Genomic DNA, 13,489 nt, shown 5'->3' with positions numbered 1-13,489 from the left:
CAGCTCTGGTGGARGGGCGAGAGGGAATGATTCATGCCATGAAGGATAAAGGAAATGCCAGAAAAAAAACCCCATTCATGCCATGAAAGTCATGTCTGCTTAATGCTCCAGAAATAGCATGTCAATAGATAATACTGTGAAATGCCAAATTAACTCAGGCACRAACAGAAAAACGAGTAATGCCCAGAGCCTAGGCCTGTATTGAGCACAGGTAAGGGAACAGCAGAGTGAAGATGTGCCTAGTGCTGACTTTTCCTGGGTTGGGTTCTCCCAGGGCAAACAAGGAAAGTTCATGAGATCTCTATTTAGGTTCATCTGTTCTTCAGAATGAACAGGAATTCCCAGCAGCCCTGCTTCTGTATTTCTTTCCTCAAGTGATAGATGAAAAGGTTCTTTTTTGAATCATAGATCGGCCAAATGGAATGATAACATTTTCCAAATTGTGGCYGAATAGAGGCTGGTTATTAGAGTAAAATAAGAGGAGGGCAATGAAATTAAGCTCTGGGGTCTGCAGAGAAGAGTTCTAGGATTGCCTTGCTTTGTCAGTAAGTACTTTGCTTACCATCTTTGTACRTTTTCTTTCAAAATTCCTGATACATTGTCTGCAATCGTCACTGATAATTACTGTCCTCAAGCCATTCCTACTGTGTTCTGAATTTTGAAATTTGGTCTCTAATCCTACAGCTTGATTTGGGTAATCAASCCTCTGTTCTGCATCAGCCATGCCAGTAGATTAGATTGCAGTACCAGATAGGAAGATAAAACCTGCTCCTGGCCTTAATTCTTGCAAGTTGAGCAAGTCAGAGCAAGGAGGAGGCCAAGGCTGCAGGCTCAGGAGGGGCACGTGCTGGCTCTCAGTGCAATCAAGAGGCAGCCGGGCTGTGAGAGGGGTGAATGGATCACAGGGGTCTGAAGATGATGAAATACTTGAGTACAAGAGGATTCCAGCGTGTTGGAAAGGAGGGAAAAGACTGCTGATACATTTAGGAAGGAAAGAAAGAGGCTTGGAAAAAGACATGGAAAATTTACATTGTGCTCCAGGACCTCGTTTTAAGCATGCTGTGAGGTTTTGGGTAGAGCTGCAGCTCAGTGCTTAGGATTTTCAGTTGAATTTCAAGAGCCAAAATGAAAAGGAGGTTTTACAAACCAAAGGGAGTGAGATTCTTGTAGCAGTCCAGCCGAAGTCCATTTAATTTGTGAATTTTTATAAACCAGCCACAGGAAAGTAGCACTGGAACAGAGGTTTCCCTTTATCACGTGGAGATGTGTCAATAAATGGTGCAATTTGAATGTACAGATGGAAATCAGCCTGTAGATATAACTTGTTATATTAAGACTGCAGCAGTTTACATTGGTGATTGTTTTGTTAATTAGTGGAGGAAGGAACAATGAAGTATTTTGAACAACAGTGATTCTCTTACCACTTTATCTGCTGTTGTTGCTTTAATGCTCTGCTTTAACTGGGTATGAAGTCTTGCATAACATACTTTSTCTTTGTAAATGGAATCTCACCAGTAGTAAACTCAGTTCTCTGATTGTCTTCGACAAGACCCTGTTTTTGTCTCCCTCCTTATGGAGCTACTGTTGCCTTACAGTAAAAGGGATAAGGATTTATTWTCAGGGATTTCCTGTTTGACTTCCTCCTCTACCATGGGAAACAAAGGCATTTCTTGGGGTTTGAATTTTTTGTTCTCAAGTCCGGGAGCCAAAAGGTGAGATGGCATCAGTTGTGGAACTCTTTCCTTTCTGTAGTGGGTCAGGTTCCTCAGTGAGGACAGTTCTTCTCTCTCACCTCCTCTCTGCTGCCCAGTGCAGATYTGGAAGGACCATTCAGCAGAATGCTCTAGGTGCTCACTGTATTCCATTTCCTGTGAAAAATTCCCTGAGAGGAAAGGTGAAGGATGTRGAATAAACTCTCTTTGGTGTAGCCCATGTAGCCACAAATGGTGCMAAGAAATCTGGTATCTCCTTTTATTCTGGATAGAGGAGCATTCCTAATGCAGTATTTTGGGGGTGTAAGTGCAGCCTTATGCCTTTGTAGTTAGATATTTTTTTTTCAGATTATAAATACTGAAAAGTAGATTAACAAAATTGTACAATGTCAGGAAGGAATTTTTGTTGAGGCAGTGGTGGTGGTGATTTTTTTTTTCCTTTCAGAAGAATAATTAGCAAGTGGGTCAAACCACTTCTCTGCTAAGATTGGTTCTCTCTGTTTCTTTTTACTCCACCTTTTCTTTGCCAGTTTAATCTTCTGGTCATTTTTCTCACTCAAATACGCATTACCATGAGGCATTACATCAGGCAGGGCCCTTGGGGCATTCTGCTATAATACAGTGATGTTGCAAAATAAACAAACACCTGCTTTGATTCTTTGTTTGCTGGATAAATTTACTGAGTGTTGTTTTCCGTGCTGGCCAGATGGGTTCTGTAGCACTTCCTCCAGTGACCTAGTTGATGGAGAGGAACTGGAGATCAGCAATCCMGAAGAATTCTCCTCTTTTCAAGACCACGTTGTGGCAGAACAGTTGACATACATGGATGTGGTATGTAGAGTRTTGCATGAAATAAACTTTAAATAAAATAATAGACAATATTCATTTTATTTGAAGTTACATTTCCATAAGTATAGGTTTCCACAACAGATCTGCTGTTGGGACRGGGAACACTGCTCTGTGGTTATCCCAGCTGCTTCAGTCATTGGGCTTTTTCTTTCTGTCTGAAGGTTTGGGGTTTTTTTTTAAGTATTCTATGTGGCCTCAKTTTCAAAAGTTATGATTTGGTACCTGAGAAATAGCACATTTTGACTGTATTGCTACCTGGSTTAAAGATGTCTAGCTGCTCTGGACTGTAATGCTCTAATTTGTTTATCTGTATCAATCTCCTCCAAAACGTCATTATATAAAAAATTTTCACCTTGGTTATGCAGCTGATATAAAGATGTYCCTTATTTTCCCAGTATYATTTAGCTGACAGTTCTTCTAGGGYRTCAAGATAYAAAGAGKATGCCAAAGTGTATTTTAAACTAAGAGAGAACAAATGCTTACCTTTTATACSATATTCAATGTAGATCAGGTTTGTACCCTAAACATGTATTTCTTCTTGTGAATAAAAGAGGTTTAGGAGAAACCTGCTCACTTACCACACCTCTGTTTCACTCCAGATGCTCTTCAAGAGAGTTGTGCCATACCACTGTTTGGGATCCATCTGGTCTCAAAGGGATAAGAAGGAAAACAAGAACCTGGCTCCGACTGTCAGAGCCACCATCACTCAGTTCAATGCAGTCACCAAATGTGTCATCAGCACTATCCTGGGGACCAGGGAGCTCAAAATCCAGCAGAGAGCCAAAATCATTGAGAAGTGGATTCATATTGCACATGTAAAGCATTTATTCTGKTTCATGTTTTTTGGGTGGGTGCCTTGGAGTGAGGGGGTTGGGAGAGGAAAAGGGGTTGTACACATTGGTCCCAGGCCATCTGAGCTCTAATTCTTTCTATTTTAAACTGATTTTTACTGATTTTCTTTGTAATACCAAACAAATATTGCCCTTCCTCTCCTTATTGTTTCCCCACCATGGAAATGGGGTTGATATTTAGCTTTGCCAGAGCTTTAGAGAAGTSCAGATGGATATTTTTAGCTCTTCCCTTGTCCACTGATGGAATTGCTCCATCCTGGAAGGCCAGGGGTCTGGGCAGGCAGGACTTCACTGGCGTGTACAATCTTCTCCCTGTCGTCCATGTGCCTCAGCAGAGCTTCCAGGAGGGTCCTTTACCAGATTCCATGTTTCTTAATCTTTGCATGAAAGGAGTTTTCCCATAACTTTGCATAACTCTAGTTTGCTAATTTCTTAGGTTTTATCTRTACTATTTTACTGTGACCTTCCTAACTCCCCCCGGAGCACTGGGCAGCTGGCTCTAAAAAAGGCTTCTTTGGAAGTGAATCCTTTTATGGCTGTGTGTTGGCTTCTAAGAATCACCTGGATTCTTTCTGAGCCATCCAGGACAGTMAGAGAAAGCTGAAGCCAGAAGCTTTCCAATCTTGGCTGTGTAATTTGTGCTTCCAGAGGCAGCATTCAGCCCTGGCACCTGAGCTCTAGTGGCTCCATGGTTCAGGACACTGGTATGGGGAAGGCTTTGACCTCTCCCGTGGCACTTACGTCTGCTTGTTTTTATCATCATCTGATGGATGCTTCATTGCCTGTGTGAGTGGATTAGGAAATTTGATTTCCAATTTCTATGTGCAGGTGTTTATGCTGTGGAGGGCACCAGCTGAACGGGCCTTCCTGGGGCAGGCGAGGATGAAGAGCTTCCTCATCATCCCAGGGCAGAAAGGGGCCTGGGGAAGCCAGGACAGGCACTGCTCCCATCCCACTTGCTCTGTGGGTGGACAGCTTTGTTCCACACCCCTATAGATTCAATGCCTCTCCCTTTGCTGAACTCATACACGTAATTAAATGCTCCAGTCGTGGCTAAACACATGAAAAATGAAGGTGCACGCTGTGCAGGATAATGGCACATACACAGCAGCTGGGTGCACATACACTTAGCTGCCCACTTCTGAAGAAAGCTGCTTGCTTTGTGCATGCAAATGAGTGTTTTGAATAGTTAGGTGCCTGAATTAGAAAATAATCCACTCATTAAAGTACAGTTATTCACTGACAACTAAACTTAGCAGCACGGAGTTCCACATTCGTTAATGCTCCATGATTTTTGGATCCATTTTCTTGGTTTAAAAGATAAACTAAATACTTTCTTCCACTGCCAGCCATCTCTGCTCCACCTAAATCTAAGGTTCCTGAGCAGGAGCAGCCAATTTCACTCAAATGTATTTTCCTTAAAAATAAAAAGTAAAAATGAAATAATAATGTCCTGTTACGCTTAAAATTTTTAAAATATTTAAAAAAAAAAAAAGAAAAGCTCTTTCTGCACAGGATTTCTAGTTTTCCCCCTGTGAAGGACACAGCATGAAAGAAACAAAGTTATTCAAGGCAGTCTTAAAAATTCTTCTTACATGCAAATGAAAGCTTGCTTAAGTTTAGTCTGCAGTTGGTTAAATCACTGAGAGCATGAAATCCAATATTAAATTCTTGTTGTGCTCTAAATATACAGCATGCCATTAAATCAAGATGGTTCCAAATTGGATCTTCCAGTCTAAATTCCTGTTGTACTGGGAAGAAAGAAGAAAAGCTGATGATTTGTGACTAAATTTGTGTTCTCTCCAACCTGAATTTCAAGTTGAACRTAAAGATCTCATTCTTCAGCGTGTCAGTCTCTGGAGAAGAGCTGTTATGTGGCTTTTTTTTTCACCCCAAACCATGCAAAAATTGCTTTCAGGTCTSGTGAGTCCTGCCACATGATCTTGAACTTGATCTTTATCTGACCTGAGTGTCCACGTGCTTCAGGTGCTGTTGGCCCAGGCTCTCTGCTTAAGCCACCCTTGGTTAAATGTAGTCTCTAATTAGCACAAGAGTTTTTGGTAGGTGYTTAGCTGGGAGAGCACCTCCCAGTACTCACCTTAGCTGTTCAGTCACTTCTATGGTACCTCATGAACACAGCTGCTGATACATTAAAGTATCTGACTTCAGTTTATGCCAAGGTTGCTTTACTTYTGTTCCATCCCACAAAGGAAATAAATCATGTCTATTTTCACTGTAAWGATCCTTTACATGATCAGCATTATTATGGTAAGAATCAGACCCATAACAATGTTGATAAGCAAAAGTGGAGTTTGAATACACTCTCACCTCCATGCAGCAGCCAGATTGGCAGGTGTTTTGTCTGCTGGGTTTGCATGTRCAGATACCTACCCTGAAGCTTGTGGTGCCCAGGCTCTTGTTCTTGAGCCACCAACAGATTTCCAGGAGTCACAGACCAGACTTTCCCTCTTGCTTCCCTCTGCTTTACCAGGAATCTKTGCTACTTTTCTTGAGTTTTTCATGAGCCTTTTCCCTCCAAGCTTTTTCTCCAGGTAATTGCATCAGAAATGAGCYGTTCTCTCTGCTCAGATTTGATCCCAAGTCTGGAAAAGCTGGGAAGGTTTTTCTCTTTAACAGTGTGCACATACTTGAATAACAGGTTATTCCTTTGCATGTCTTTGTTTTTAATTGACGAGATGATTGAGGGTGTACATTTTAAGTACCACATATAAAGAGGCAAAGCCTGGTTTTCCCCCTAAGGGGTAAAAGGGATTGGTAACTATAAAGAGCTTTTTAAGAAGCGTAACTTTTSTGCCTTTCACCGTGGCTTCATGGACTCAGATCTACTTTTATTTTTACTGGGAGAACTGGAAGCTGTGATACCACAAATACATGAAAGTGAGGAAAACAAGAKCGAAATGCCAGAGCCTGTGAAGTGTTTGGTGGCTGGAGTGGGGAGTGATATTTTTGATGCTCAGTATTTGCACAGCTGCTGCTGAGCAGTGAGAATTGTAGCAGGCATGACAGGATTCAGACAGGAGCACTAAGGTCTCTGGAGTGCTGACATTCAATGCCCCTGTGTTTCCAACCACTCCTTTCACAGGAATGCAGGATCCTGAAGAACTTCTCTTCTTTGAGGGCCATCATTTCAGCTCTGCAGTCCAACTCCATCTATCGGCTGAAGACCACCTGGATGTGTGTTTCAAAGTAAGCCTCTCCCTCCATTCCCAAGGGCTCCTTCTTTTCATCTCCTCACTCTTCCTGTGCTGTTCCTTCACTAACATGGGAAGCTCTGTCAGATGAAGCTCCCATTCCTGGGAGGCTCAGACCCCTCCTGTGAGCTTCTCTTTCCTATTGAGGGGACAGTCTGCCCTTAGGGTWACAGGATTCTGTCCTTTTTAGTATACTGGATCTTCCACAACCTCTGTTGAATAACGTTGGTGCTGGCTCCTCGCCCAGCTCGCACTCACCACTCCCAGGTCACCACAAGCTATGCCTGTTGTCTCCTCTCCCATGGAGTTTGAGGAGGTCCAGCTCGCTACAAGCCCTCCCTACTCATCTCCTGGTGATATTTCTGATAAAATATTTTCTTTAAAATCTGTTTCCAAACTACAGAATCCAGTATTGAAGATAGTATTTCTTCCAGGGGAGCACTTGGTTCTATTAAAATATTCACTGGCTGCCCCTCCGACGCCAGAAGTTGCTGTCTGGAAAAGATTGTGTTCTGCTCATTCAGTCTGTGGAAACCAGATTTCTTTTGCCTTTGAGAAACAAAACAGCACTCTGCCACACAGTATCCTTCTATATTTCTCCTCCACAGAGGCAAGGCTTTCCTTCTGCTGCCCTGTGTTTGTGTTCAAAATACTGCCAATCTTGTGTTTACAGTGTTGGGCAAAAAAAACCTACTCCTACACTTAAAAGCTCCCAGAGTGCATGGAACAGGGCAAAAATGAAGTACTTGGGTTCCCTCTCAGCTATGTTTCTGTTCCTTTGTATCCTCTGACCCRTTCTCACACCCTGCAGACACTTCAGAGCCCTGCTCAGGGGCTGCTGGTGGTGTTCCTTTACTGTCAGGTAAGGCCTGACTTCACTGAGAGCACCAGAATATCCCACCAAGGCTCCCAGGAGATGTGCAGCATCTCACTGTAGGCATTTTGGTGCCCTTTTATAAGTCCAGCTGTTAACAACTGCTGAGAAAAAAACAGAAACCTACTTGGATTTAGAGTGCTTGCTAATGACAAGTGATTTAATCTTTTCCTGTGCAGGGATATCCTGGTGATGTATGAAGAGCTGTCTGAGATCTTCTCAGACCATGACAATTATCTGACAAGTCGRGAGCTGCTGATGAAGGTGAGAGTTAGTGTGAGTTCCAGGCTTGTGATCTCAATGCAATCTGAGGTTTAACCCTTTTTGTAACCAGCTGCCAAAGCTCATCTCTTCCTCAAGGACCTCATGTGGTGCTTTAGGAGGAAAGGACTGTGAAACCTGAACTTTTTGCTGGGCTGAGAGCTGATTTCCTTGTTYCTGGAGGAACCTACAGTAGCCTTAGCCTGCAGAACTTGGGTACCCACAACCAGCAGGCTTTGGCAGAGTGATGTGGGTGGAAAGCAGGTCTTGCAGCCCCTCAGCCCGTGAGGTCACTGGCACAGTGCCACAGCATCAGCTGAGGAATCAATCCAGGTTGTTTATCCCACTTTCCTGTACCTTTGAACTAGGAAGCAGGGCTGGGAATTCTGAGGAACAGGATTGCCTCTCTGTGTGTGGCCAGATAGACAACAAGGCAGGCTCTGTCTGGAGCAGTTTGACTTGTGCACTCTCCTGGATGAGCCCCAGAAAGCTCAGGAGCCTGAAGGGGGTGAGGAAGAATYGCAGGGAAAGGTTGTGTTCTGCAGAAACGAAGGAGTGTTTGTGGCAGGTTTTTTCTGTTTCCATCAAGAAATTCCTATAAACTCCCTGACCAGCTTATTCCTTGGCAGCCCAGCCACTCTGGCACTTGTCCCTTTGCCCCTTGCCTTGGAAYGCTGTGTTTTGCTCAGGAGTGGTGGGTGAACATATTCAAACCTGTCAGTCTGTTTGGTTTATCATCCATTTATTGACACGTCTGGGTAAATTTTAAAGCAGGTARGACCATAATAAGCATAGAGGGAAAATGTACGTTCTGAACAGCCTGTTTAACTAAGCATTAAAAGACAAAACAATTCAGACTGAGCCCAGACCTCTGGCTCCTGGTAAATCACACTYCAGCTGCCCTAAGCAGATTTGAAAAACATTCTGGAAGCAGTGAGAGGAGAAAAATTCCACAGAATAGCTAAAACCTCTCCCCTCCTTTTAATCTTGGACTATTTGGAGGATTAATATCCATCAAATCCTCAAAGACTTTGTTTTCCTTCACTATAAATAGCCCCTGTAGGAAAGCCATGCTTGAGCKTGCCTGTCCATCCTGCAAATCCAAGTGTGGAGCAGACAGAATGCCATTGGAAACAGGGTGGCTGGCGTGGAGAGGGAGCAGGGTTCTCTCCTACTSAGCAGACATTGAAAATTATTCATGTCACATCTCTCCAGCCATTGATAATGATTCGTGCCACTGGGAAAAAAAACATGTAACTCCAACATCCCCTGTGCATCCAGGGAAATAAAGAACTGTGGTGAAATCTGTCATCCATTCATAGGAAATCTGGAGTTGTGGGGATGGGAGCCTATTCCTTGCATTTCCTGCGTGGTTTTGGATTAGTCAATAAGCCACAGTTGCTGGATCTCGGTGTTGCAGCGTAAGAAAAACAGCAAAGCTTTACGTAAGGTGGAGATGTTTACTTGGAGCAGGCCTAAGCAGGGAATTAACCAGAAATCCTGAGGTCAGGAGTGTTGCCAGAGAGCATATGGACACCTGAAGTATAYCTGAGCTTCTCTGATTTAAACTCCCAGGAGATTTTCAGCAGCATTTGGCTTTGGCCAGAGTCCTTCTGCAGAAAAATTCCCTCATAGTCATCTTTTGTGATTTCTGTCCAAAATTCCCAGTCAGTGCCCGAGTCCCAGGAAATCAACACCTGTGTGTAGACACGTGTACCTGCACAATAAATATTTTTTGCTTGTCTAACTTGTCTGGGTAAATGTGTTTAAATATATTTTACGTGGATGTAGTTGCCAGTTTACCACTTGGATTCTCTATTAATTGCCTTTTTACCTCACAGGAAGCAACATCCAAATTTGCAAATCTGGACAGCAGTGAGAAAGAAAATCAGAAAAAATCACAGAAGCGACTGCAACTTCAAAAAAATAAGGTGTATTTGGGGGTTTTCCTCCCCTTTTTGAACTGGTTACATGATTAACTCTAATTGGCAAATTCTATAAGCAGCAAAATCTAAAAAATACCTTTACCAGAGTGTGTCAGCAGGAGGTGATTGATGGGTGTAAACATGTGGTCATCACTTCCAGCTGTCTTGTTTCTGTCCTACAAGAAAGAATTCCATTATCTACTCTTGTTATACTTTAGACAGAAACACAATTTCCATGTAGTAAAATATGTGCTGCTGTAAATACTGGAGTTCTTGTGATAAAGAAAATTAGCTCTGGCAGAGCAGAAGTCTCATTTGCTTTCAAACAAGCTCATGAAGCTTCTGACATACCAGCTTGAAAACTGCACAGGCTTCCACAGAGATTGCTTTGTAAAATGTGTCTGGGTTCCAGTCTGCTGCTGAAAATGGCTTTTGTCTCAAAGCTGGCAAAGATTTAAAAGGACAGGGGGAGAGAAATCTGGGATAGGGAGGCAAAAGTGCTGAATATGATTTTTGTCTRTGTATTTGTTTGAATGGAAAAAATACAGATCTGTTTGGATGGTAGAAACAAGTGTTTCCTTCACAAGTGCAGAGCCAGACTGAACTCTGCAAGTRCTGGCAGTCTGGAAGTTTAAAGTGTAAATAATTACCCATAAAATGCAGTGGATGGCTGGGGAAGGTAGTCACTTCTTGGAAAGAGCCATCTGTGTCTTGATTTGACTTGACTGTCAGGTATAATCACACATCATTCACTAAAAATGCCCGTGGATGAAGCAGAAACTGCTCACAGAAGCTGGCCAAGACCATCCCCCAGCTCCTCCTCATGCAGCAGGTGACACAGGGACCCACAGGCTCCTCTCCCTGGGGACCTGCAGGTGGCAATTAATGGTGGCAATACTGGAATACAAGAGCACTGGGTGTTATCTGTAAGAGCATCCTGGTCTCATTGGAATTGGATTTAAATTCCAGATTTGATAATGAGAATGATATAAYGAAAGAAAACATAATTATAAGACTGCTTCTTGGTTAAGCAGATTAGTTTTATTTCATTTTCTTACACAGGAGTGCTCTGRAATTCTAATTATTCTCATTTGTCAGTTAATTAACCCAGCATTGCTCTGCTTGCTTGCAGGGAGTGATGCAAGGCACAGTCCCTTACCTGGGCACCTTCCTGACCGATCTCATCATGCTTGACACGGCCCTTCAGGACTATGTTGAGGTAATTTGGGGCCATTTTCTGGAATCCTGAATACCCTCCCTGCCTTCACAACTGAGTTTATCAATTCCTGTATCTTGTCCTTCTGCAGCTCTTAAAATACCTGTTTTCAAAGAAAAAAAAGGAAGCAATACGCTTCCTGTGTCATTAACCAGAACTTGTGTAAATTTGAGTGCATTTATCTCAAGGGACAGAGATAAATGGCTCTTCTCTGATCCCTTCCTTCCCTTTCCTTCCAATAGGGTGGCCTGATCAATTTTGAGAAGAGACGAAGGGTAAGTTGAACATTTTGTGACTGTTGATTTATTGTTGCCCTCTGGACAAGGCTGTTTGTTTTTAGCAGCTGAACCAGACCTGGTGGCAGAAGACCTTTGCTTTCCAGAACACACAGTTAATAAATATCTTCCTTCTCCTGCAGAAAACYGTGTATAGATAAAAGGGTGCAGAGGGCAAACCAGGTACACAGGACTGAGAAATAAATGCTGTCCGTCTCTCCTTTCAGCCTGATCCTTGTTGGTCAGAGATAATGAATGTCCTGCAGGAGTAAAGGTGCTGGGGTTACCTCAGGCTGAATGAAGCCAGGCCAAATATCCATCCTGGGGCTTGAGAGCAGACTTGGACTTGGCTGTGCTGGGGCCATTTCCTGCTCCAYAGTCTGCCCTGAGCAGTGCAGGGTTATTCTGGTGAAGTGTGTGCACAAGTGCAGTCACAGCACAGCAGCACGCTCTGGYCGTGTGTGTTAAGGGTTGCATTTCATGTTGCTCTGGAGCAAGTGTGAGTGCACATTTTGGACCCTAGGGAAAAAAATCCACCTTTATTGTTAGAAAACTGATTCTTGAAACTCAGCTGAAACTGAACTTCACATCAAACTAAGTTTGTCCTGGATCCCTTGTTGTATGCATTTAGAGTATGAATGAGTATCATCCTGTTTTCTAATTAGACTTTCTATTTGATTATTTCTYGTCTCAGGAATTCGAAGTCATTGCTCAAATCAAGCTCCTGCAATCTTCATGCAATAGCTATTGCTTGATACCAGACCAAAAAATCATCCAGTGGTTCAGGAGGCAGCGGCACTTAACAGAGGAGGAGAGGTAGGTGCTCAGGGCAGCTGGCAGTGCCTCTGTTCTCACCCCACACACACCTGGGCAGGTCACAGCAGGGACATGCAAACATGGGAGAGCACTACTTTTGCAAACTATTATGAGGAGGTGAAACATCCCCTTGGCCCKGGTGAAAGGCAGACAGAGCAGTGTTCTTTGTGGGGCTGCAGCCTTCTGTGAGGTGACAATAACTGAGGGGTTCTTGGATTTGTTGAATATTGCTGCTGTGAGATTGTCTGCAAATCCTCACCCGGTGGCCTCTGTCCTGCAGTTACCAACTCTCTCGTGAGGCTGAAGCAGCTGCTGATACCAACATCCTGTCCCCAAAGTCCCAGAAAAGCATGGTGAAGAGGATCAGCACGTGAGTATGATGGGGTACAGGGGGTTTGGGGTGGGAGTATGGACCTGTGTACCTCAAACAAACAGCACACATTTCATCAGCTGCAAAACCTGGCTGGGGATCCACACCCCTGCAGTGCTTTCAGGGGAAGTGCAGCCTTGTGGCTGAAGCTGTTCCTTTGTGCTGTTGGAAGCAGTTGTGAGGATTATTAATGATAAAAGAGACCAGAAATAAGGAACCCTTCCTAAGGTGTCCAAAAAAGGAACCATTTTAGTGCTGGGTTATAATTCASTATCTTTTGTGTAATAACTTCCCTGAATGCAGCAGCAAAGCAGAGTAAATGAAGATAAAGTCTGGTCTATTATTAGTCTAAATTGCTGTAGACATGCAAAAATTCTTTGCAGGATTTAATATGAAAATTAAGGTTAGCAGAAAGGCATTTGTTAATGGAAACAATCTGCCTTCCTGATGGAGAAGGAAAACAAAACCATGGGGACATGGTCCAATTTGGTGTAACAGCACAAGGATTCAAACAGGACATGGGCAGAGGAAGGACCATGCAGAGATGGGAAAYGAGAGCAGGGAAAGCTGCATGGGATAAAGCAGAGCTCAGAGATTAAAGTGAAAATATCTGCACTCTGARTGCATTTTGCAAATGAATACTGTGGAAAAGCAGTGAGTGACACCTCTCCAAACTGTATGAAATCCTTAACTGCACACTGATGTGGCCTGTGATGCTCCCTGCTCCTCCACCTGATGTGTCACACAAGTGTTCCCTTTGACACTCCTTTCACATCACTTGACCTGCATTTAGAAACCAGTCTCGAGAGGGAGAGCCTTTAAATTACRCTTCATGGTCTCCTTACTGTGTGCATCTCCAGCCTTCTAGAGACAACCTGGTACCTGTGGCACCCTGACGGGGGGCAGGAATTGGCAGCAGGGTGAACTGGCCCTTTGAAGCCCTTTTTTCTATTAAATGAGCCTGAAAATGTGAAGAGATTGAAGGGGAGTGTTGTTCTAGTGGGACACGGGCTGGCTGTGGCCTTGCAGCTGTGGGCACTGTGAGTCAGGAAGATGTTATGTTAGCCTGTAACAAAGCCTCTGGACAAACTGTATAAACACCACAGAGGAAATGGAAACAATAGGCCA

At 43.5% G+C, this 13,489-nt stretch overlaps 2 protein-coding genes across 3 annotated transcripts in view; one reads left to right on the top strand and one right to left on the bottom strand.

Moving 5' to 3' along the window:
• Positions 1–13,489, top strand: part of RGL1 (ral guanine nucleotide dissociation stimulator like 1) — a 53,173-nt gene that overhangs the window by 35,510 nt on the left and 4,174 nt on the right. The window contains exons 6-14 of the mRNA XM_057379733.1: positions 2,419–2,543; positions 3,161–3,376; positions 6,516–6,619; positions 7,678–7,762; positions 9,601–9,690; positions 10,817–10,903; positions 11,143–11,175; positions 11,870–11,991; positions 12,272–12,361. Of these exons, the coding sequence (XP_057235716.1) occupies positions 2,419–2,543; positions 3,161–3,376; positions 6,516–6,619; positions 7,678–7,762; positions 9,601–9,690; positions 10,817–10,903; positions 11,143–11,175; positions 11,870–11,991; positions 12,272–12,361 (952 nt within the window). The remainder of the gene's footprint in view (positions 1–2,418; positions 2,544–3,160; positions 3,377–6,515; positions 6,620–7,677; positions 7,763–9,600; positions 9,691–10,816; positions 10,904–11,142; positions 11,176–11,869; positions 11,992–12,271; positions 12,362–13,489) is intronic.
• COLGALT2 (collagen beta(1-O)galactosyltransferase 2) overlaps positions 10,897–13,489 on the bottom strand; it is a 55,579-nt gene continuing 52,986 nt past the window's right edge. For both annotated transcript variants that reach the window (XR_008966231.1, XR_008966232.1), the window contains exon 13: positions 10,897–11,694. The gene's annotated coding sequence lies outside the window, so the exon portion shown is untranslated. The remainder of the gene's footprint in view (positions 11,695–13,489) is intronic.

Source organism: Malurus melanocephalus, unplaced genomic scaffold (assembly GCF_030028575.1).
Source record: "Malurus melanocephalus ecotype Western Australia unplaced genomic scaffold, MMel_1.1 scaffold_419, whole genome shotgun sequence".
NCBI classification, from domain to species: domain Eukaryota; kingdom Metazoa; phylum Chordata; class Aves; order Passeriformes; family Maluridae; genus Malurus; species Malurus melanocephalus.
Note: the sequence above shows the minus strand (reverse complement) of the source record. Positions and strands in the feature narration are given on the sequence as shown.